General features: G+C 36.6%; 1 protein-coding gene across 1 annotated transcript in view; it reads right to left on the bottom strand.

The window, feature by feature from the left end:
* Positions 1 to 1,919: 1,919 nt before the first annotated feature.
* The window catches only part of LOC115292162 (phospholipid scramblase 1-like), a 30,647-nt gene continuing 8,613 nt past the window's right edge, over positions 1,920 to 23,953 (bottom strand). The window contains exons 5-10 of the mRNA XM_029940094.1: positions 19,426 to 19,670; positions 17,368 to 17,410; positions 13,844 to 14,064; positions 12,219 to 12,380; positions 4,681 to 4,842; positions 1,920 to 2,663 (exon numbers count right to left, since the gene is read on the bottom strand). Coding sequence (XP_029795954.1) covers positions 2,625 to 2,663; positions 4,681 to 4,842; positions 12,219 to 12,380; positions 13,844 to 14,064; positions 17,368 to 17,410; positions 19,426 to 19,670 — 872 coding nt within the window. The 3' untranslated portion in view covers positions 1,920 to 2,624. The remainder of the gene's footprint in view (positions 2,664 to 4,680; positions 4,843 to 12,218; positions 12,381 to 13,843; positions 14,065 to 17,367; positions 17,411 to 19,425; positions 19,671 to 23,953) is intronic.

Genomic DNA, 23,953 nt, shown 5'->3' with positions numbered 1-23,953 from the left:
GAAGGGAGTGAAGAACATGGTGGAGAAAGTATGCACTATTTTAGCAAACATCTAATTCGTCATGGACAGACTGATGGTAGAAATATGGATTTAAAGGCAGCAGAGAGGAGGGCTCAAATGAAAATGACAAACAATGGAAACTGGAGGAAAGGGAGTATTTGTTGTTATGTCAGAAAGCTTATATGAACTATATCCTGCAGTAATTGTTTACTTTTTTTTTAATTTTTGTTTAAGAAAGAAAGTGAGACAGAGAGCATGAGCAGAAGAGAGGGGCAGAGGAAGAAAGAGTGAGAACAAGAGAATCTCAAGCAGGCTCCACACAATGAGTGGAGCCTAAGGTGGGGCTTTATCCTATGATCCTGGGACAAAATTGAGTCAGACCCTCAACAGCCAGCCTCCCGGGTACCCCAGTATAGTTACTATCTTACTTTTTTAAAGTTAGTAGGTATCTTACAGGATCTACTTGGAGACAGTGTAATACAGTAATACCTCAAGCTTTTACCACTGATTTTAGCAGTCATTCAGGTTTCCTTTTTTAAAATTAAAAAAAAAAATGTTCCTTTTTGAGAGTGACAGAGGGTGAGGGAGAGAGAGGCAGAGGCAGAGCTGTTGGCACAGAGCTGGACGCAGGCCTTGCCCTCCAGAGCTGTTGAGTTCATGACCTGCGCCATAGAGCCACCCAGGCACCCCATCATGATTTCTCACTGAATCTAATTATAATTGACAAATGGTGATTTTCTAATTCCATCTCATATTTTTAGTTGACTTCTGCAAAAAAAAAAACTTTCCTTCCTTTCTCTCTGCCCTTCCTTTATTTATTTACTTTTGAGCAGAAAAGTTCTTGGGAGCTTGAATTGTATTTAAAAAGTGCCTTATTACTCTAGCTACTGGACTAAATGTGATTACTGTCTTAGAATAATTTAACTATTAAAGAGTCAAGATAAACACACTAATGAACTTACAAAGACGACATTCCTATGGTTTCTAACTGAAAGCACTAGGTTTTTCTACTTCTGTTATCTTACGACCAAAAGATGCGATCAGCCCTCCTCCCCTACATCCCATCACCCACCAACTCCCCTCCCATATATACACCGAGACACAACAGCTCTGGGATTTCTAGTCAGTGCTGAGCTCTCTGTGAATGCCCATGGTGCCTGAGAGCTAGCTTGGAAAGCCCTACCCTTCTGGACTTGGCACAAGTAATGCCAGTAGGAAACAGCCAGGCAAATACCCTCTCTTAACCTGGTATGCGGTCCGTAGCAACTGTAAACTGAATGTGAGCATTTCAGTTACCTCTCACTGTTGGAATCTGACATGGGGGAATTATTTGGACTAATGAAAGGTGGTCTAACCATCGTTTTCCTGTAGCACCACTGTCATCCCCATGTTCTCAACACTAGGGGCTAGTGGTGGTGTTGGGGTTCTGTGGAAGATGAATGGGAGTCTCTTCCCTAAGTCCTCATTTTCCTCAACACACTTTTCCTTTGCAGGAGCTAAATTGTGGGTTGGACATCTCCTCTGACTCGATCCAATCTTTCTTACAAAACACAGTATAAACATTCCTCTGTTTCTGACAAGTAGAAATCTTAGTTTATAGCCCTGGTATGAATTTATACTTTTGCTCCTTTTAAAGGAGATTTTAAGGGAAAAGGTGGTAAATGTGTAAGGTTCAGAATACCATCTAAATTGGTTGTTCAGTTTGTTTAAAATCAAAATTCAAATATGCAAAGAAATATATCAATGATTCTTAATTGTTTGATTGTTCATGTAAATAACAGACCATTACTAAAGTGTTTACTCAGATGGAATATATACATTCTATGTAACACCCGAGTGATCTCATAACTATCATGCTTCTGTGAATCGACAGAATGAATATAGGAGTTAAACATTCCATGTGAAATAATTACTTCAAAAACTATAACAATGCTCCACTTCTAGAGTGAAATTTTTAATGTGTCATCTTTAGGACAGTTTTCTTCATTGAGAATCTTAAATTTATTTTCTTGTCAATAATGAAAATCTTTTTATGGTAGCAGATTAGCTTACAAAAGAAGCTAAATATGCTGTGATTTGCTGAACAAAAAACAAATACACATTTTGTTTTTCTTTGGTAATATGAATATTAAGCATTACTTTAAAATAATTGTAAAGAAAATCAATTATATTTTCAACTTATGATTATACACTATTTGCAAAATAACATTAATTGTTACATGTGAAACAAATTGGAACTATATTTAATAAAATGCACATTTATATTTTAAAATTATACTAATAATGATTTAATTAATTTGGTGTAAAAGTTGAAAAAAGAACAGATTATAGTTCAGAACAATTTAGCACAGAAGCTTCACGATTAAATGTAAAAATTCCCATGTCCTTCTTCTCAAAAACGTATAAAACAAAATGCATAAAAACATTTATAGGTAAGTGATATAGAAAACAAACTCTATAATTTGAAAAGTCATCACATATACCAGGAGCTTCAGGTATCACAGTAACTATTAAGTCATTTCAGTTAAGAAGAAAAAGTTTTTCCTGGACATAGTCCCAGGAAGTACACAGACTTCACACTTTCTGGGGAGGCTTTCATTAATCCCCTGTTATACTCCTTCTTTTTATTCTGAGTTTCCACTCCTTTCAAAAAACATGAAATCCTAGATAAAAACAAAAACAAAGAAATGAGTTTTTAGCAACTAAGCAGAGATCATAAATGCTAAGGGGCTTAATGAATAATAGTAATTTATCTGCTAGAGTATTGCCCAAATAAGTAGATATGGGAAAAGTTGATAGCTTCACGCTTCCATCTAAATAGCAATTAAATCCTATAATTCTGTTCACTTAATGATTACCTGCATGCATCAAATTAATCTTCTGGTAATTTCTCTAAATTTCACTTTTTCACATGCCACTTAGAATACTCCCCTTTCAATCCTTCTTAATTTTTTATACTCCTTTCTCTAGTAATACAACTTTTCTTGAGACTGGAATACAGTGTAGAAATTTCAGATTTTTTGTTTTAGGAGAATGGCAGCCACCTTAGAGGTAGCATGCATCTTAGATTTTTTTTTTTTTGCCTAGTTTAATGATTTCTCTTGCAAACTTGTCCACCACAATTTCTCCCAAACTACATCACTGCATCAGTGTCTAACCAGAACCACTTCCGTAGGACTCATCAAATCCTACAGATTCTCTCACATCTACCATTTCCCCTTATCTGTTCACAAAGAAAAACTTGAATCCTTATCATCACTCACTTGCAACTGCAAGTGATCTGCCTGCCCTCATTCTTTATTTAAAAGCAAATCTGAGATATACTATTTTACACTGAAACACTGCAGTGTGTGCCCCTAAAAATTGGGACTCTTATTTTTGCATAAGCCCAATATTAGCAGCATATCTTTATTTATGTTTTTTAAAATTTTTTAAATGTTTTATTTATTTTTGATACAGAGATAGACAGAGCATGAGAGGGGGAGGGGCAGAGAGACAAGGAGACAGAACCGGAAACAGGCTCCAGGCTCTGAGCTAGCTGTGAGATCTGACCTGAGCCGAAGTCGGAGGCTTAACCGACTGAGCCACCCAGGTGCCCTTAGCAGCATATCTTTAAAAAAAAACAATAATCTATAAAAATATCATTAAATAGCCAATATTCAAATTTCTCTGAAGTCCTAATAAAAGTCTTTATACTGGTTTGTTCAAATCGGTATCTAAATATGATGTATAAATTACATTGAGTTGACGTCTCTTAAGTCTCTCTCTTACTATGTTATTTTTACCTTTTTATTTTCCCAACATTTATTTGTTGAAATAACTGGATCCATTTTCTGTATATTCTCTCACTTTTTAGTTCTTTGGGGATTGGATCTCCATGTCAGTGTTTAAGATATTCATGTAGTGGCTCTCAATCCTGCCTGCATACTGGAATGCAGTATCAGCTGGCAGTTCTAAACAGCCTGCAGGCTTGGTCCCACTTCCAGAGATTTTGATTGGCTACCTGGATGCAGTTTTGACAAAGGGAGTTTGGAAGCTCCAATAGGTTTCTATTGTGTAGCGAGGGTTGGAAACTATTGAGTCCTTGAATTTGGCTGCATATGGAGTCACTGGGGAGCTATACAAACTTCTAATTCTGAGCTTCTCATTTAGTTAAATTGGGGTATGTCCTGATCTATTTTTTTTAACTTTCCTAGATAATTGAACGTGAAGGTAAGTTTAGAATCACTGCTCTATCCCATGTAATTCCTCTCAAATGGCAGTTCCATCTAATGGCTTGATTAGATGTTTACTTTTATTGAGGTTTATGCTCCTGTAGTAGATGATTTAATGAATCAGGAGGAAATCTTGTTTCCCTGAGTCTATTCCATGTAAGCCCAGATTCAAGCCCAGTTTCTTTTCCAAAGCACTGATTTTAATTTTTAAATAAAAACTCTCCCTTCCTTAGCACAGGAGATCCTTTTGTTATCATATGAAACTGCATAGACTCTCTAGAGAAACTAGTCACCTGTGAACCCAGAGTACCAGGAAAAAATGAAATTTAAGGGCTAGAATTAAATGGGGCCTCTTTGAATAAAGCCTATAAATTTAAGGTCATCTAAAAATGTACAGTTCACTAAATTATTTCAGAATGATACTAGAGAAACCAACTAAACCCAAAATTAGTAAGAATAGACTCACAATGAGGAAACATGCACCAAGCATTACTGCTTTCATTTTCACATCAAGGTCCAAAGGGAACTGGATACCAAAGTTATCAGCATCTGTAAACGCCTCTCTAACAAAACCAGTCCACTGTTTGGAAATCTTGCCAACTATAGTTTCTTCATCAAGAGATTTAATCTAAAATGAAAAAAAAAACATTCTTAAAGAATTCTAGAAATCTGAAAATGAACGACTTTAAAAGTTGAAATAAAATTAGTCTACTAAAGTTATGTACCATACTTAAGTATGAACATTATATCAACTCATTATATCAATTCTTGTATCTACTTTTAGATGCATGAAAAAAGACCTGTTTCTTTGCTGTAGAGAACTTACATGAAAGTAGTTCTGTTTAAGTATTTAACATTTTCTATTCTACATTAAGATAGACAGCAATAAATGATCTAAAACAAAATTTAAGCAGGAAAAGGTACAAATATAAAATGTTTCATAGATGAGATTTCTAGAAGCCATCAGGAAGGTACTAAACTAATCCTCCATGTTACTTTTGACGTAAGAGAAGCATAGAGTTTACGTAGGCTGAATGTTTAAATGTGAGGGGAGGGATCATTACCACCATTAGCAGGAAAATGTGAAATGCAAAGATCCTGGGAAAGACAACTGAAAGTTTTGAATAGTGGAAAAGTAAGTAACCAATACTTAACTAGATGGGATGCCCCAGGTCAAGGGGACAGTGGGGTGAATGGACAGTGAATAAGAAGGATATAGGATAAAAAGAACTCTGAAGTCAAGTTTTTCTAATTTTACAATTCTGCCTGAGGAAAGCCCAGAGTCATCATACAAAGTTGAACAGATTGTGGCTGGATGCACGTAGCCAAACTTACCGTGGCATGTACACGACAGAGTTCTGTCAAACCAGGAAGAGAAATGGCCTTTTCAAATATGCACAAGGTACCACAAGTGCTAGCAACACCCACTGAAGCTCTAGTTCAGGTTGAGAATAGGAAAATAAATGTGAGGAAACTAAAAAAGTTGATTCATTTTATTTTGATGTGTGTTGATGGGTTCTTTGACAATTTGAAATAAACTTCTAATATGATAACTGTGATAGTATAGATTACTGCTTAGCAAAAATTCATGAATTACCCTCCCTCCACCCAGTTGGAGGACCAGTATATGTCCCTGCACACTGATAGTTAGGCTTGGTCATGTGACTTGATTAACCAATGGAATGTTAGTACATGTGACAAGAGAAGAGGACTTCAACATGGATAATTGGTTTGGCCTGCCTTTTGCTTCCCAACGATCAGCCACTGGAAATGCATGATCTAGGTAGCTGTGTTTGCTACAGTTCCAGAATAAACATACCTGGTATAGACCTGAGGCCAATTTACAGCCCAAATCAGTGCCAACTAGTTGAGCTGGATAGTTTCCCTGAGACAAAGCTGACCTGCAGATCCATTAGGATGGAAATAAATACCAATGGTTTTAAGCCACAGAGCTTTAGGGGTTATTTGTCATGCAACACTATTGTGGCTAAACAGACTAATAGAAATCCCTCTTGCATATGCTACTAACTGTCATCATCATTTGAAGCTAGTAATAAAACCTTACATTTATTGTTAAATTTAGTCATTTTTAATTTCTCAAGTGTTTTTTAAGTGAAATATACAAAAGTTAATGTACCAGCCATCATAAGCAAAGCCTACCACTAGACTTAACCAATACTGACACTTCTCCTTTATATTCCTATAGCAAGAAATTTAAGTTTACCTAAAAAAGCAGAACATGTAATTTTTTATGAAAAGGCTCAGAAATGTGAATAATGATTTACAATTGAAAAGTCAATAGGATTAATTTTAGCTAAATTTAGGTGTTTAAAAATGGAAAATCTATATAATGAAATGATGGCAAGTTCTACAAATAATAAACTAGTATTATATGCATATAAATGCAATACTGAAAATAGATAGAGGTATTCTAAAAATAGATCTATAGGTTCATCTTATAATATAAATATAAAAAATCCAAATAGAATAGTAGCACATAGACCTCAGGTAATTATCAAAAGAATATACTAAAATAAATTGTAGAATACTAGAAAATCATAGATTTCAAAATATATCAGTATCAGATACTGAAAAAGTACTTTATTTATTTGCTAATTAAGCATTTATATAACATTTAGTATATGGATAACAAATGTATTATAAGTGTTAGGTAATTTTTTTCTTCATAATATCTTTTAAAGATATATAGGATTATTAAATACAATTTTCATATGAAACACTGAGGCAAACAGACATTAAGTAATTTGTCAAAAGTACACTGGTAAGTCACGGGGAGGATTTCAAACCCATGTACTCTGTTTTAGAGTCTGTAGTCATGACCATTGTGATACCCTTCTTTTACAAAGTTAACTATCAAACAGCAAACAATGGTCAGTGGGACAAATCTAGCCTGCCCACTGCTTTTGTAAAAAGTTGTATAAGGACACAGTTATTATACACAGTATTTATGTATCGTCTGTGACTACCTTCATGCTACAATGGCAGATTTGAATAGTTGCACACAATAACCATATGGCCCATGAAGTCTCAAATGTTTTCTAAATGTTCTTTTACTTAAAAAAGTACGTTTGTTGATTCCTATCTAGGTAAAAAGTAATAGGAAAACACTATGAAAACCAGTAGGCAATGTCTTTCTAAATTGTGAAACATTTGCTCCTATTTCAATTTAAGTCGTCAACTTGATAGGTATTCACACAATTGGCATAATTATTCAGTTTTGCTGCTGAAGTAAATTGGAAAAGAAATGAGCTAATTGGTAAATAAACATGAGAAGAGCAAAAATGATTTCATTTGCTTTGTGATTTTATAGCTAGAAAAATCAAGTGTAAATAAGCAAAAAATTTTTTATTAAAAAATTTTTTTTAATGTTTTATTTATTATTGAGAAAGAGACAGAGTATGAGCAGGATAGTGGCAGATAGAGGGAGTGGGACACAGAATCCGAAGCAGGTTCCAGGCTCTGAGCTGTTGACACAGAACCTGATGTGGGACTTGAACTCATTAACCACGAGATCATGACCTAAGCTGAAGTCGGACACTTAACTGACTGAGCCACCTAGGCACCTCAGCAAAAATTTTTCTAAAGTTAAATAAGAGAATCTAGTTAGAAGACTGAATAAAAGGCAAACAAAAAAAGTAGTCTTTTTTAATATTAACAAGAACCTAATACATGCATTCCTGCTTAGAAGTCCTAATGCCTATCAATTACTTAGGAAAAATTTAATTAAAAAAAGTGGGAAGTTTAAAAAAAAATTTTTTTTAGCATTTATTTATTGTTGAGAGACAGAGAGAGACAGATTAGGAGCACGGAGGGGCAGAGAGGGGGACACACAGAATCAGAAGCAGGCTCTAGGCTCTGAGCTGTCAGCATAGAGCACAACACGGGGCTTGAACCCACAAACATGAGATCATGACCTGAGCCGAAGTCGGACACTCAACCAACTGAGCCACCCAGGCGCCCTGGGAAGTTCTATATAAAGAAACCCATATGACCTTATGAAGAATATAAAATTTGATATGAATAAATAAAAAGATAGAACACAGGCTTAGCATCATAGATGTGCTAATTTAAAAAATGGAATACAGATTTAATATAATAATAGGATTCTACCTTCTGAAAAATTGCCTTAATATTCACAGGAAAGGAAAAATCTGACAATAGCAAAAAACTATGATAAAGAAGAGTAACAAGTGACTGCTTGGCTATGACTAGATATACAATGCACCATTAAGTTACCAAAATCGAATCAGAAAGCACTTGAAGGAACAGATAATTAGGTCAATGAAACAGGAAAATCTAAAAAAAATCCCATTATTTGTGGGAATTTAATGTAATGTATTTCAATTCAGAAAAGAATGAATGCTTTATGAAATAAATTGTGATGACACAGCTGTCTAGTCATCTGAAAGACAAAATGTTCAATCCTGTATAAATCAAATTCCAAGTGAGTTAAAGATTTAAATATAAAACATTTAAAAGGCAGTTAATAAAGTAGAAACTTGGGGATACTTCCTAATCAAGACAGAAAAATCAGAAGATATTAGAAGAGATATATGTGATTATATATGACACAAAATAAATAAATGTATATCTTAAGTTCCACAAAGAAAGAGTCTATTTGTGGAAACTATTTCTGATCAGAGGACAGATGCAGAATCAGTGTCTTCAACACACAAGGTACATTTATAAATTAATAAGAAAAAAGTAAACACCTCAGTAAAAACACAAGGATGGATATGAATAGACAATCAAAGAGAACAAAGAGTCAGTAAAATGTTCATAATCCCTAATGGTCATGGAATTACATATTTGAGATAACCTTCCCCACTCCCACTTGCTGATTTCAGATTTCCTTTTTAGTTTGAAGTTTATATTTTATCTAAGTTGTATCTGGGTGTCATTTCCTTTTTTACCAGGACTCCTTGCACTTCCTGATTCTGAAAATCCATGAAAGCTAGTCTACATGACTATTATCCATATATCTTCTTGAATAGTATCTCCGTAGTTTCTGTATTCTGTTTTTCTGTGACTCCTCTTTGGCATATGCAAGAGTATTTATTCTAGCTTTCATATACATTCAATTTTTTTTTTGGTCCCTTCAAAAACTTTCTTAATGTTTTTAATTATTTTTGGGAGAGAGTTGGTAGGAAGGGACAGAGAGAGGGAGGAAGCAGAAAATGAGCTGACAGGAGAAAGGGAAAGAGCCTGACTGATCCAAGTCTCGAACTCACTAACCATGAGATTGACCTGAGCCAAAGTGGAACACTTAACCAACTGAGCCACCGAGCTGCCCCTGTCCCTTCAAATTTTTATCGTTTCACCTCTCCTATTTATTTTCCTCCTATAGATCATCCGGTTCATAAATTCCTTCTTCACCTGTATCTAATTTTCAGCTCCACCTTTCCAATGAGGTTTCATCAGTAAGTGTTCCTTATTTCTAGAATTCCTATTTGGTTTGTTTTCAAATCCTCCTGTCCTTTTTAAAAATAATCTTCTTCCGTTATGACCTTCTTTATTCTTTAGCCTCTCTCATGTTTATTTAGGTATTTCTTATGATTGTAGACTATTCTATCTAGCTTATTGCTGGTGGATTAATTCCTGGAATATTATGTAATTTTTGATTTGTTCATGTGAAGATCAGCTTTTTCTAAGGAACAGGGTGTGTCTTTTTTAACTGATCTACTGTGATCTCTTTCTAGTGTACTTTTGCATTCAATTCTGCAATCTCTATCACCACTCAGGACCAATTTCTATGTTTTGAGGTTTTTTTTTTTTAATGTCCATTTTTTTTTTTGACAGACAGAGACAGTGCGAGCAGCGGGGGGTCAGAGAGAGGAGATACTGATCTGAAGCAGGTTCCAGGCTCTGAGCTAGCTATTACAACAGAGCCCGATGCGGGGCTAAAACCCACGAACGGTTGGATCATGACCTGAGCTGAAGCCGAAGGCTTAACCGACTGAGCCACCAAGGTGCCCCTTGAGGTTCCTGAATCATAATAATGGTATGACCTCAGACTTCAAACTCATGAGGAGACTGTAATGGGTTAGCAGTTTTATGTGAACATATTTCCCCCTACCAAGTCCTGGAAGGAGACAGATTCCTTTATTGTCTCCATGGGATAGAAAGTATACGTGTCTTTCTTCTGTTCACCCTTGGATAATCTAATGGCTTCAACTACCATATATCTGCTGAAAACACTTCTAAACATTTCCTCTACATTACAAAAATCCAACATAACTCAAATATGTCATGAGTTTCTCACAAATAAATTGTTTTTTCTCCAAGATTGTTAACTTGGCTAATCGCATCATTATTCATTCAGCTTTTTAAACATCAGATATTGGAATAATATGACAATAGAGTCATCTCCAAATTTTCTTTGATGCTCAACTGACATCAAATCCATGAATCAGTTACACTTGGTACACTTGTGAAATGTCTGATTTCTTCCTTTAGGATGGCTCCTGCTCCTGCTGTGTTCAGGCCATTTCTCTTTTCTACTGCAAGTTTCCATGCCATTAATACTACGATGGAGTCCATGTTCCACAGTGGCTCCTCATACTGATAATTCCTGCTTTCAAACTTTCCATTATTTAGCTTACAGAAAATGATTCAAGGGACTATCTTCTCAATTCCCTCAAAGATGTTACATAGTTAGTGCCATCCTAGATGCACAGGAGAGTAGTTAGTTTCTTATGTGTAATGATGGTTGAAGGCATCCACTGAAAAGGGCTGCTGGTTAGTTCCTAAATTCCTTAGCATTAAATATAAACATGTCATAATCCAGCTTGACTTGTTGCACCAGTATTTTCACTTATTTTCTACAAATACAGAATATGTCAGCAAAAATTCTATAATATTCCTTAAAAGAACAATTATCTCTCAGTATTCTGGCTCATTCATAGGAATGATAACCCCTAGAGAACTATTGTTATACAAAACCCTGTAACGTCTTTACACATGCATTGTATACATCCCCTCTACGCTATGTATATGGCTTTGTAAGAGTCTTCATAAAGTCTTTATTATATCACATGTGTTTTCTGAGAACTGCCGCTCTCTCCTACTCTGAAGTCAGTAAGGGGAAGGATTCCCTTTTATACAACAGGGTCTAACAAAGGAATTGAAAATCATATGACTAGAGAAGCCAGGTGGATAATATAAAAGAATGAAGCTGGACAGTAGCAAACTTTAGGAAGCCAGAGGACAGCAGCAGATTTCATGTATCTTATCACAAAAGGGCAGCCCTGCTCAGGTTTAGATTTTGGCCCCTCTTGTGGAAATGTTGGTGCCGCTTAACATATTTTGACTTTCCATGAGAATCATTAGAGCAAGATTAAATTACAAAAATCTCCCTATTTTTAAATATTTGCCACTACATATTTTGGGCTACAAGGCTAGGCCATCTATTGGACAAATGCTGTACTGAAATTCTCCCTTGTAACAGAATCACAGATATCATGTGGTTTATAGAGATCAAATTCAATACAAGGAAAGGCATAATGGGGAAGTTGTCTTTCACTATCTTTCTTAAACCTCTCTGCATAAGTGAGCTTTTTAGGAACTCAAAGATGTCAGAACTTCTGAAGAGGGTCTAGAACACTGGAAACTGTATTTCAGACCAGGGAGGGATGCATATGCCTTGGTGCTAAGACTTAGATGACAAGATTAACATGTTATCTTAAATGCATAACATGTGGAGCTTGCATATAGAAGTTACCATCGTCAAATGCTGGATGTTTTGCTTATATTTATTTGACTACGAGGCTCTGCTTCTCTTTTTTCCATTTAGCATAATCAATACCTGATGCTTAGTCACAGCAAGAACCACCTCTTTGACCAAAGTTAAATATCTAAGTACACTTTCTTTCTCTTGAAATATCAGGATACACAAATTTATTTAATGTATTTATAACATCCTCCCAAATTATATTATCTGTATATGAGGAAAGCAAGACCTATAAATGTTATCACATCTCTTACCTCAAAATCAACATCTGCACAACAGCTGCACACCACACATGGACCAGTAATTTTTAGTACATCTTCTCTCCTCTCATTCTGAATTGTAAACTTTGGAAGGCATGGGTGCCAGGTCTGAATAACATAACCTACAGGTACACCAGGAGGAGCATGGATTTCTATCTACAAAGGCAAAAGTACACATAAATCATTAATAACTATAATGTCTAGTAATAACTCATTCACTAAATGCTTTCTAAGTGTCAGACACTGTTCCAAGCACCACTTAATTCAACGCATGCTTGCAACACTGGTACTGTTATCCCTGTGTATAGAGGAGGCAACGGAGGAGCACAGAAGTTAATGAACTTGCATCAGATTCCCAACTACAAAGTGGAAAAGATGAGATAAAAACCCGAGGAGGCCACAGATATGCTCTCCACTCCTAGGCTTTGCTTTAATGGTCTCCTACATTTTTACTCTCCATATTTATTAAAAATGTATAAATTGTTAAGGAACTCTTTTCTTAAACTTTCTAAAAAATAGTGGTTTATATGTAGGAACATAGCTCTCATCAGTGGTGCAGTTTTCAAATATGAACAGCAATGGTGCCCAAATGGAAAGAAAATGAAGGCTGCAGTCTTGGCTCTACTTAGCGAGGTGCCCTTGCAAAGTGCCTCAGTGTGCTCAGCAGTAAATGACTTCCTAGGTCCTTTTTTTTTTTAACCAACAAATAATACAAGACATGTTAATGTACTATTTATATTGTAGTGCATATTCCATCAATTTCTCAGTATTTCCTCAGAGATTCCAGTGGACAAATATTACTGTCTAACCTAAATGACATGGAAAATAATTCAGTATGAACAAATTCAGGTATCTTTTAAAAATAGGTACAGCATTAGACTTTAAATATTCATCTGCCTGTACCTATGTCTTTCATGCCGGCACAGCTACCTGAATGGAAGGACTGGGAGACGCCAGCAGAGCTGGTCTCAGTCCAAGTGGGGATACAGGCAAAACTCAAAATCCCTATAAAGTTTCTGTGCGCTGTCATCTCCCAAGAGATCCACATTCTCCATCAGTGGACTGCCAACTAATATGAAGTAGACACCTGGTCTTTCTGGAGCTAAAGGTACTCACATCTGGTGTACTCCCCTTCTAGGAGGCTCAGATATATTACTTTCTTTGTGGATTAATAAAACACTGGCATTCATATTTTTCAAGGAGGGCTTCTCCTAGGTTCATTTCTTAGTAGGTTGACCAAATGTGTGAGATGAAGACACCTAGGGTATTGTGGGGTAATTTCTATGGTGTCCTTGCTCTGGCTTTGGCTGGGCCGTTCATGTTCATTTTAGGTAAGGGACGTGTCCAAGGTGCCCTATCTTCTCAGCTATGAATACCAACAAGACTGGTCTCTGAGATCTCTGACCTTAACCATAGGAGACACACTACTCATGCACACGGGACTAACTGTTCAATTGTTTTTCACTTGCTTTTCTTCTTGAACAATTCACTTTCAAGTATAAACCAAGAGCTTATGGCCCAATTGTACTTTAAATCTCTCTTGATTACATAAGTTCAATGAAAGGGTAAGAATTCTTGTTGAACTACTTTAGAAGTCACACTGGTAACTGCTCACGGACCTCTTGAAGGCAGCAAGGGCAACAACAGCTGTCACACCTTAGTGGTCTCTCCAGAGTGATAACCTCTCGGCCCATATTGTCAATAATCCTCATGGTAAAAGGCCTAGAAGCCCCACAGCAGTTCCGGGTACAGCAATCTGTGTCCTCTGCTGCAAAGTAAATCCTTTGTCCAAAGCTGTTCTTAATTTCATATTTGTTATTAGTTTCAAAACCTGTTAAGACTAAAAACATAAAAGAGGTAATCATTATGACCATTAAATTAAAAGAATGTTGGATCTAGCCTATGATTCTATAATAACTGGTTACACCACTTTTTGATGATAGTTCTAGTCACAGAGAACAAGGAAAAGAAAGGTGTTTAGAGATGATCTAGATAGGAAGAAAGGGAAAAGGAAAGAAGGAGAGTGCATTAAGGTATAGAAATTAAGCATCCCTATGTGAGACATGGAAAAGAAAACAACTCCTTCCTAATTGCAGACTTCTGCCTGAAAGATAGATCACTGCTGAGGGATGGTATAATGGTGTAGATGATTATAGTTGTGCTAGATGTATGCAGAAATATCATCTATTCGCTATAGTTTTCATATATTCAGTTAGGTAGGGGAATGTAGGATGGTTGCTATGTATATAGTCTATGAAGTATTTTATCAAATTAATTGGTTTGAGATTATATATATACACACACACCGTATTCATGGTGTATCTTTTTGCACTGTATGAGGGGAGGTAATGAGAGGGCTTACTCTTAATGCACACATGTGGGAAAGGAGAGGGGAAAATGGAAGGTGAATTAGAATATCACATTGGGCCTAGAGCACCCTTGTTTAGCTCAGCAGTAGTTGTTTGCAAGCAGGAGATGAGTATTAGACAAGGGGAAGGGGTGCTTGGCAACCACGGCTGCAACTCACAGGGTATCTAGACCACGGACAGCCTACGTGGGCTCGGTACTTCAGAGGGGGCTGATCTCTTCACAGGGAAACACAGGTATGTTAGATGCTGATGCTCAAGTGGTTTCTTATCAATAGGCTTCCCATACTGAATCAGAATTACAAGCCTCTCCTTGCCAGGAAGAAGCAATTAATGGTCTTGTTTGTCTATAGTTCTTGTTAACATGGGTCATAAGATGTGAGAAGCCACCAAAGTAATGATTAAAGATCTAGAGAGAGACACAAACCACTGTCTAGTATCTGAGTGAACAGACTTTTAGTCCGATATGTCATAAATTCTATCATGACCTTCCTTAAGTGCCTTTTCTCTGGCTCCGACAGGCTCTGGACTCTTCCTTTGTTAAGAATCACCCTTGACCTGCCAGTCAAATGTTTTATGAGAAAAAAATTAAACTGATTCATAACATGGAATTCTATTAGCTAAGTGTTTTATTAAGTAGCTTAATCTTAAAATTCTTCAGCTTGTTTATCTACAAAATGGTATCACTGAGGTTTATACAATCTCTAAGTTACTCAAAAGAGAATGAAACAAATGAATTCTATGGCTATCATTATTCTATAAAAAGTTCTGAACTGGGAACTATTTAAGTGCTTGTCATAGTCTCAGATGCTAAAAATAAACTGAATAATCTTCATCTCTCTCTCTCTCAAATATTTATTTATTTTTGAGAGAGACAGAGGGCATGTGCATACAAGAGGGGGAGAGGGGCAGAAAGAGGAGGAGAGAGAATTCCAAGCAGGTTCTGTACTGTCAGTGCAAAGCCCAATGTGGGGTTTGAATTCACGAACTGTGAGATCATGACGTGAGCAGAGATTAAGAGTGTGATGCTTAATGGACTGAACCACCGAGAGGTTCCTAATTTTTATCTTTTTATACTTTCATAATGTTATAATATGCACTTTCATTGAGACAAGAAGAAAACAAGATAATTAAATACATCTCATTTTAAAAACTAAAGAATAACTACTAAATTTAGGGCTTTATTTACTTTGCATGATTAATATATACATATGTCTGTTTTGTTTTGGTTTGATGCTATAACCTCATAAATAAATTTCCTAAAATAAAACATTAAATTGGACCACCTGGGTGGCCCAGTAGTTAAGCATCTGAAGTCAGCTCAGGTCATGATCTCATGCATGGTTTGTGAGTTCGAGCTCCACATCAGGCACTGTGCTGAAAGCTCAGAGCCTGAAGCCTGCTTTGAATTCTGTGATTTCCTTTCTCTGTCCTTCCTCTGCTCATGTGCTTTCTCTTTCTTTCAAAAATAAATAAACATTAAAAAAATAAAAAATAAAATAAAACAAAACATTAAAAAATTCAGGGTACAAATTATCAACAACAAAGAACTCCTTTCCAGAGAAAACTTAGTATAGACAAACAAGAACATGATAAATGTCTAACAATGTACACTATTTTTTTAAAATGTTTTATTTATTATTGAGACAGAGAGAAGCAGAGCATGAGTGGGGGAGGGATTCAGAGAGAGGGAGACACAGAATCTGAAGCAGGCTCCAGGCTGAGTTGTCAGCACAGAGCCCGATGCTCGAACTCACGAACCATGAGATCAAGACCCGAGTTGAAGTCAGAAGCTCAAGCGACTGAGCCACCCAGGCACCCCTAACAATGTACACTATAAGGAAATTAAATAAAATAGGCAACAACTGTATATTCTAACCAAATCTATTACTCTGCTCTTACAATTCATGTTATATTTCTACCACCGGAAAAGAACTTTGCAGAGAGGTGAAGAAGGACTTAACAGATACATTCTAAAAACTAGCCAAGTGTTCATTAGACTCTTTATATTTAGAAGACGCTATGGTTCATGAATCCATCCAGTTCTCTTTCCCCTGGCAACAGTCCTGAAACATCTGTTAGCTTAAGTTTATCTTGCATGTCAGGAGTGCTGTACCCAAGGAGATATTTATAGAGGTTAGGCCCCCATTCACAGGAGCAGGAGTGCTGTCCTAAGAAGCCACACCTCTAAGGCCTGTGATCAGCATCCTGTAACACTCCAACAGAAGCCTTGCACCCAAGGTAATAATCCACAGCCCAAAGAACAAGGGTCTTATGGGGTTCGGATGAACTCCTAATAGAAGTTATGGGCAGGAATACCATTTTCCAAAATATATCCATCCAAACTGAAGAAGTTTACTTGCTTTAGAAATGTACTAAGATAATTGAACTACTGCATGTGGCTGTGTCAAATATCAAGAACATCAGAGATAGGGGAAAAAACAGCTGAAGTGATAAAAGTGATGTAAAATCACTAGAGTGATTTCTAAAGAAGAAGAGGAGCAAAAGTAAGTTTTGATTGGTTTCTTCTAAATTAGGATCTATATCATGAGGACAGATTGTCAGAGTAATAGTATTTTACTAGTTGACTTCTAATTTCCAGAAATGAGCTACTGATAATCATCATCATTTTGTTACCACAAAGAGAGACATTTGTAAATAACCAGATTTAGCTGTTCTACATCAGTGAAAGCATTACATTTATGGTTGTTGATATGCCTTTGTCTGTATAAACATCTTCTCTTTCTAGAAATATGATCAAAACAATGAATACATACCTTCCAGGAGCTCAATTTGCTGATGAACCAGTATCTGATCTATCTATTATAGTTAAAAAAGAAAAAAAAAAGCTGTAAGTATATTTCCATGTTTTTTATGCCAACTAAATTAACAATAGCATTTTTATTTCTTTAAGAAATCCTATTTTAAGAAATAATCATTTATCAATACTTATCAATATTTCATAATATAACTTTTATACCTAAAAAAGTATAAAATTAAAGTTAATATATCTTTAACGGAAAACCTATTTTTTTGACCTTTCTATTTTTGATTTTTATTTCATTCCATTATAGTCAGACAATATACATACTTTATTTATCTGATTTAAATCTGTAAATTTAATGAGAATTACTTTTTTGCTCCAAATATGATGGTCTTGGCAAATATTATATGTACATTTGAAACAAATGTGTATTCTGCTGGAAAACCTATTGAATGTGTTCACTATCAATGTGGGTAAATTCAGGTCAAATAAAATTGACTTACACTGGAATCCCTCTAAAAATTAAAAAAAAGTTCCTTCTTGAAAAGGCTTAAGAAATATTAAGATTATTCATTTAAAAAGCTTTCCAAATCTAAAAAAAAGTTTAAGTGTGCTTGATATCCTTTAGAGCAAGTAGTAACTTCCTCTCTACATATTCTGTAAGGCCTTGATTTAAAAAAATTGCTTGGGGGCGCCTGGGTGGCTCAGTTGGTTAAGCCTCCGACTTCGGCTCAGGTCATGATCTCACGTTCATGGGTTCGAGCCCCACATCGGGCTCTGTGCTGACAGCTAGCTCAGAGCCTGGAGCCTGCTTCTGATTCTGTGTCTCCCTCTCTCTCTGCCCCTCCCCCATGCATGCTCTGTCTCTGTGTCAAAAATAAATAAAACATTTTAAAAAAAATTAAAAAAAAATCTGCTTAATGTATTTCTTAGAAAATGTATGAACTACTAAGGGTTCTTACAAATACTTGCTGCCCGGGTGCACTGTGGGAAATTAAATTAGTACAGAGTGGGGCGCCTGGGTGGCTCAGTTTGTTGAGCATCCGACTTTGGCTCAGGTCATGATCTCATGGTTTGTGGGTTTGAGCCCTGCATTGGGCTCTGTGCTGACAGCTCAGAATCTGAAGCCTGCTTCAGATTCTGTGTCTCCCTCTCTCTCTGCCCCTCCCTTGCTTGTGCTGTCTCTCTCGGTCTCTCAAAAATAAATAAAAAACATAAAAATACATAAATAAATAAATTAGTAGAGTATAAGAAAGATGATTCATTTACTGAAAGCTGGATGATTACCACAGGGATATCTGATTATAGATTAGACACACAGAATTCCAAATTCCTATTCTACTGACCAGATTTCTGACACTAAACAAATATTCGCCCTCACATTGCTGGGATGGTATCATGCAGTACATTATAATCTAGGATTTTTTTCCCTTACTGATGACATTAATAAAATTGGTTCTTCTAAAGGACAAAGCATCATAAAAGTTTCATTAATTATAATAAAGTTAATCATTTATACACAAAATATGAATGTTTTGGGTACCACTATTGACACTCAACCCTAAATTTAGTTTAATGTTTCTTTCCACCTCCTAGGAAGTTATTTGGTGTTGGGATTAAAGAGAGTGAAATCCAGAACCAAAGTTTTAGTAGTAGAAATTCATTCCCACTTCCTTAGTGTTTTGACCCTGAGCAAATTATATAATTTATCTCGACCTCAGTTTCATCTTCTGTAAAATGATGGCAATTAATGGTACCTATATTATAGGTTTATAAAAGGATTAAATAAGTTAATACATATGTTACACTTAGGGACAATCTGGAAAACAGTGCTTAGTAAAGGTTTGCTATTGGTCATGGATGATATTCAAGATAATAGAAAACACAATTTCTTAAGACATTTGTACTTTGCTTTAAAAGTAAACCTGACCTAGAAGAATCACAGTGATTTGTTAGCAAAAAATATTTTTTACTGTTTCTTTTGTGAATTAGTCATTTGTTAATTTCATTAAATAAACTATGAGCACAGTTTTATTAAAAAAAATAGAATGTTTCATTGATTTGAAATTACCTGACTTAAATATTCCAATCCGGGTGGACAGCCTGATGGAGGTGGTGGTGCTGGCATCCATGGTACCCCTGCAGGTCCGCCTGGCTGATTATACACTGGCTGGTGTTGGACAGGAAAGTGCACTGGGCCAGCACCTGAATAACCAGCTGGTGGAATTGAGTAGCCAGCGTGGGGCCCCGGGTAGCCAGCTTGGGGGCCAGGGTAGCCAACCTGGGGGCCAGGGTAGCCAGGATATCCTGGAGGTCCTAAAATATAACAAGTGAAGTAATGTGTCACTGCACAGAAAACTGGAAATATGAATGCTTTTGTGATTATTCCTAAACCTCTACAAACTGAAATTTCAGCTCAGAAATTTTGTTTTTATGAAGCTTAAACTCGGTTTTTATTTTTTGTAATTTTTCAATAAAATATCCATGGTTTCATACCCACTCTTCCAGGGTTTGGGGCTGTGAACAGAGGTGACCGAAGCCTTACCCATCGTTCAAAACTCAGCTTCAAATAAACTTGAAGCCTAAGAAAGTGACAGAAAATCAGCAAGGATCTAGAGTCAGCTACTTAAAGATTATGGAACGCCTTTCTAAAGGAGAGATGGCAAGAGAGAGCAGAAGGCCCAAAATAAAGGCTTTGAATCAGCATTTCTAAAACTAAGGCACTCTTCTATTTAATTTTTTTTTATGTTTTTTACTTATTTTTGAGAGACAGAGAGACAGTGTGAGCAGGGGAGGGTCAGAGAGAGGGAGGTACAGAATCTGAAGCAGGCTCCAGGCTCTGGGCTAGCTGTCAGCCCAGAGCCCGACATGGGGCTCCAACCGCAAACCGTGGGGCTCAAACCCACAAACTATGAGATTATGACCTGAGCTAAAGTCAGATGCTCAACCGACTGAGCCACCCAGGTGCCCCTAAGGCACTCTCTTAAAAAATGATTAATTCTGGAATTGTTAGAAATGGCACCTCCTTTACATACAGAACTGGGCGTGGTTTTGCCCCCCTCAAGGAATTTTTGGCAGGGTCTGGAGACTTTTTTGGCTGTCATAGCTGGAGTGAAGGGTGATACTGGCATCTGGTAGACAGAGGCCAGGGAAGCTGCTAAATATTTCCTAAAATGCCAAAACAGTATCCTTTAAAAAAAATTATCCACCAGAAAATATTAAAGTGCTGCTAATGAGAAACCCTGGTGTAGAGGTAAAGACATGTCCCTATTTCCAGAACTGTCCAGATGCTTATCTGGGTTACCAATCTGCTTGAACTTTTACCCCATGGTGGATTCCTATTCTAAGATCTTCTATGTGTAAAAAACAAAAAATTCATTATTGGTAGTTAGGTTACAAATTTAAATTTCATAATTTACCACCCTCAGCACTCTGGAAAATACAGCTGGAGAGCAAAGGAGGAAAGTAAAATGTTACAACAGGCAAACTTGCCTTGAGTATTTAATAAGCACAGGATAAGAAAAAATTTACTAAGTGTACACTCTGTATTTTATGTGAATTTGTGATTACAATGAAGCTTCATAAGTTTATATGAATAGTCTACAAAGTAGTAATCCCATAGCAATGGAACACAATTTAAAAGAAATGTATTCCATAATATTTCAACAAGAAAGATTATGTAAAATTTAATACTTAGATTATACAACTTATAAATACTTTTAAAAGAACATTGATGGCAAAAAACATCCACTATTAAAAAGATTTCTTAGGAGACTAAAACTCCTACTAGTATCTTTTAAATATGGTTTTTGTAATTCATTCTTTCTCACAACAAATAAATATTTACAGATGTTCTATAATGTGGGTAGCTCTGTTCTAGAATCAGAGAACTCATTCTCAACAAGGCAATCTGCCCTCAGGATGTTTACAGGCAACTTTTGGAAGAGAGGAAATTCTGTTGAGATCTAAAATATGAGCAAGGAAAAGCTTTGTGTAAAGAGTCAGTGAGAAATGTTGCAGAAGGAAAGAAAATCAAATACAAAACTCCCTGATTTCAGGAATGAATTTGGCATGTTTGGGGTAGAGAGAAACATCATCAGAGGAAGAATGGAAACTGTTGTCAGTGAAAAACTAGGAACAGTTCCTCTAGGGAGCCCATTAATAAGGAGTTTAGATTTTATTCCAGGTGTGATGGACAGGCCTTTGAGGATTTTAAGCAGACAAGTGAGTTCCATAATCTGATTTATATCTTACAAAGTTTATAGGAGTGCTAAGCACTGGGACTTAAAATGAGAAATGCAGATGCCCTCATTGCCTAATGGGGAAGGTAACTTTATATTTTATCCTTTACTCTAGGGATCAAGTGATTAACTAGAATCGAAGACAAGCTCTTTGAAAGATAGGACCAGATTTTTATGCCTGTATGCCAAAGGGAAGTGACGGGATGGGGAGAGAGAAAAGGGAGGAGTTGGGACAGCTTCCTTCAGGTCTGCCTTTGAGCCGAGATCTAAAGGATACAAAGGAGTTGAGACCAGGGGCACAGAGAAAAATGTTTCACAGACAAGCCCGGGGAGGTAACACAGCGTTCCTAATAGTCTGTAAAAAGGCAAGTCGACTTGAATAGCAGAGAGCCAGGCTTAAGAGACAGTTAGAGAAGGCAGGGGGAGGCTCTCAGGTCTGGTGAACCAAATTAAGTCTTTTGGCCTTAATCCTAAAAGCAATGAAAAGCCAATGATGTACACGTTGAATACTGTCTGTAATATGAACAGATAGGCATTTTTAAAGACCACTGGCTACAGTGCAAAGATCAGATCACAGGCAAGCCAATGAGGATGACATGTGAGTTCACAGGTTACTATTCGCATTATTTGAATCTTCTCAAGACTCTTGCAAAAAGAGGATAGTTGATTATTTCCCAAATCAGTGGATTAAACATATGGAATTACCTGAAATTTGGTATTTTCATTTGTATAAAGTCTAACTAACTTAACAGATTATTAATATAATCACAAATATTTATCCCTCAGTATTTGTAAGTCATTGTACTAGGTGCTTTACATATACTCTCATTTAATCTCCAGGCAAACCTGAATGAGAAAATATTGCCCCTATTTTACAACTAAGAACTGAGGCTGGGAGGTACAGTGAGTTGTATGAACCACCACACAACCATTCAGTGAAGAAGCCAGAACTTGAAGCCTGATACAGCCTCTCTGTGCCTTTTTCCCACTGGTGTACTGGGTATATAATACTATTTACCTCAGAAGATTGAGAATTAAATGAGTTAATTCACATTATGCACAGTATGCTGTCAATTTTAAACTGTCACTGTTGTTCGGGGCGCCTGGGTGGCTCAGTGGGTTGAGCATCTGACTTCGGCTCAGGTCATGATCTCGCGGCTTGTGGGTTCGAGCCCCACCTGGGGCTCTGTGCTGGCGGAGCCTGGAGACTGCTTTGGCTTCTTTCTGGGTCTCCCTCTCTCTCTGCTCCTACCACACTCACATTCTGTCTCTCTCTCAAAAATAAATAAACATTTAAAAAAAAAAACAAACCAATCACTATTGTTAAATTCATTGTCATATCAAGATCTGCACTATAGATGGCCCTGGGCTTGAGAAATAGAATTAAACTATTTTCCTCACAAACTCTCAAGTCTGATTATTACTGAATTATCGATCACCTAGTTTTTAACCACCTGTGGGGTGGATTAAATCACTGTGCAAGGGTCTTGGATGAATATTCCAGTGTGCTAGTAATTCATCAAACAACTACCATGTAAGAATTTAGGGCAGCGGTTCTTACCAATCCCTGGGTCCCTCTTCCTGAGCTTCCGCTTTCATTTTCCTGGGACAGTGCCCTGGCGCAGTATTTTTTAGATCTTCCACATAATACTTAAGGGCAGGCACTCTTGAGAAATATCACCTTAGAGGTCTTCGAGCTCAGATTCTTCTAACTGCAAACACTTGGATGAGATCCAAGCCCCGCTGGGAAGTTTCTTGGCTAGCCAATTAGACAGGCCATTCCGTTCCCAAGCAGATTTTTATTCACTCAGAGTAGAATACAAAACGGATACACCCTTCTGCCCAAACCTGATTCCATTTGATCCTAACTCTCCAGGGTGGTCTCTCAAAAGATGGGGTAGTCTGACTACTTGCAAATCTGGATGCACCAGAAATGTTGCCATGTTGTAAAGTTCTAGTAATTTTGATAACTGCATTTGTCTAAATGAACATCTCTAAAATTTTTCATTCATTGGTTCAAAGGGAAAAATGTACTCCCTAGAACGTAGTGATCCAATTCGATTACTTTCCTTAGATGCAAGGCAGGATTTAGCATGTGTACAAAAGCAAAGCTTTCATATATGTTACAAAGTGAAAATGAGAATTATCCCCAGGGAGCTACACTTTTACTACTTACAGCTTCCAGTTTTAAGTGGTCATCTCTTTTCGGTGTCTCTCACTGTACATGATTACCCTCAGCTAATATAGGACTCAAAAATGCCCAGGGATAAATCTAAATGTGATTATGTGATGAGAATTTTCAGAACAGATGAAGAATCAAGTAAATCTTTTTGACTTCAAATGTGTATTTTGGTGCAA

This window comes from Suricata suricatta, chromosome 5 (genome assembly GCF_006229205.1).
Source record: "Suricata suricatta isolate VVHF042 chromosome 5, meerkat_22Aug2017_6uvM2_HiC, whole genome shotgun sequence".
Taxonomy (NCBI): domain Eukaryota; kingdom Metazoa; phylum Chordata; class Mammalia; order Carnivora; family Herpestidae; genus Suricata; species Suricata suricatta.
Note: the sequence above shows the minus strand (reverse complement) of the source record. Positions and strands in the feature narration are given on the sequence as shown.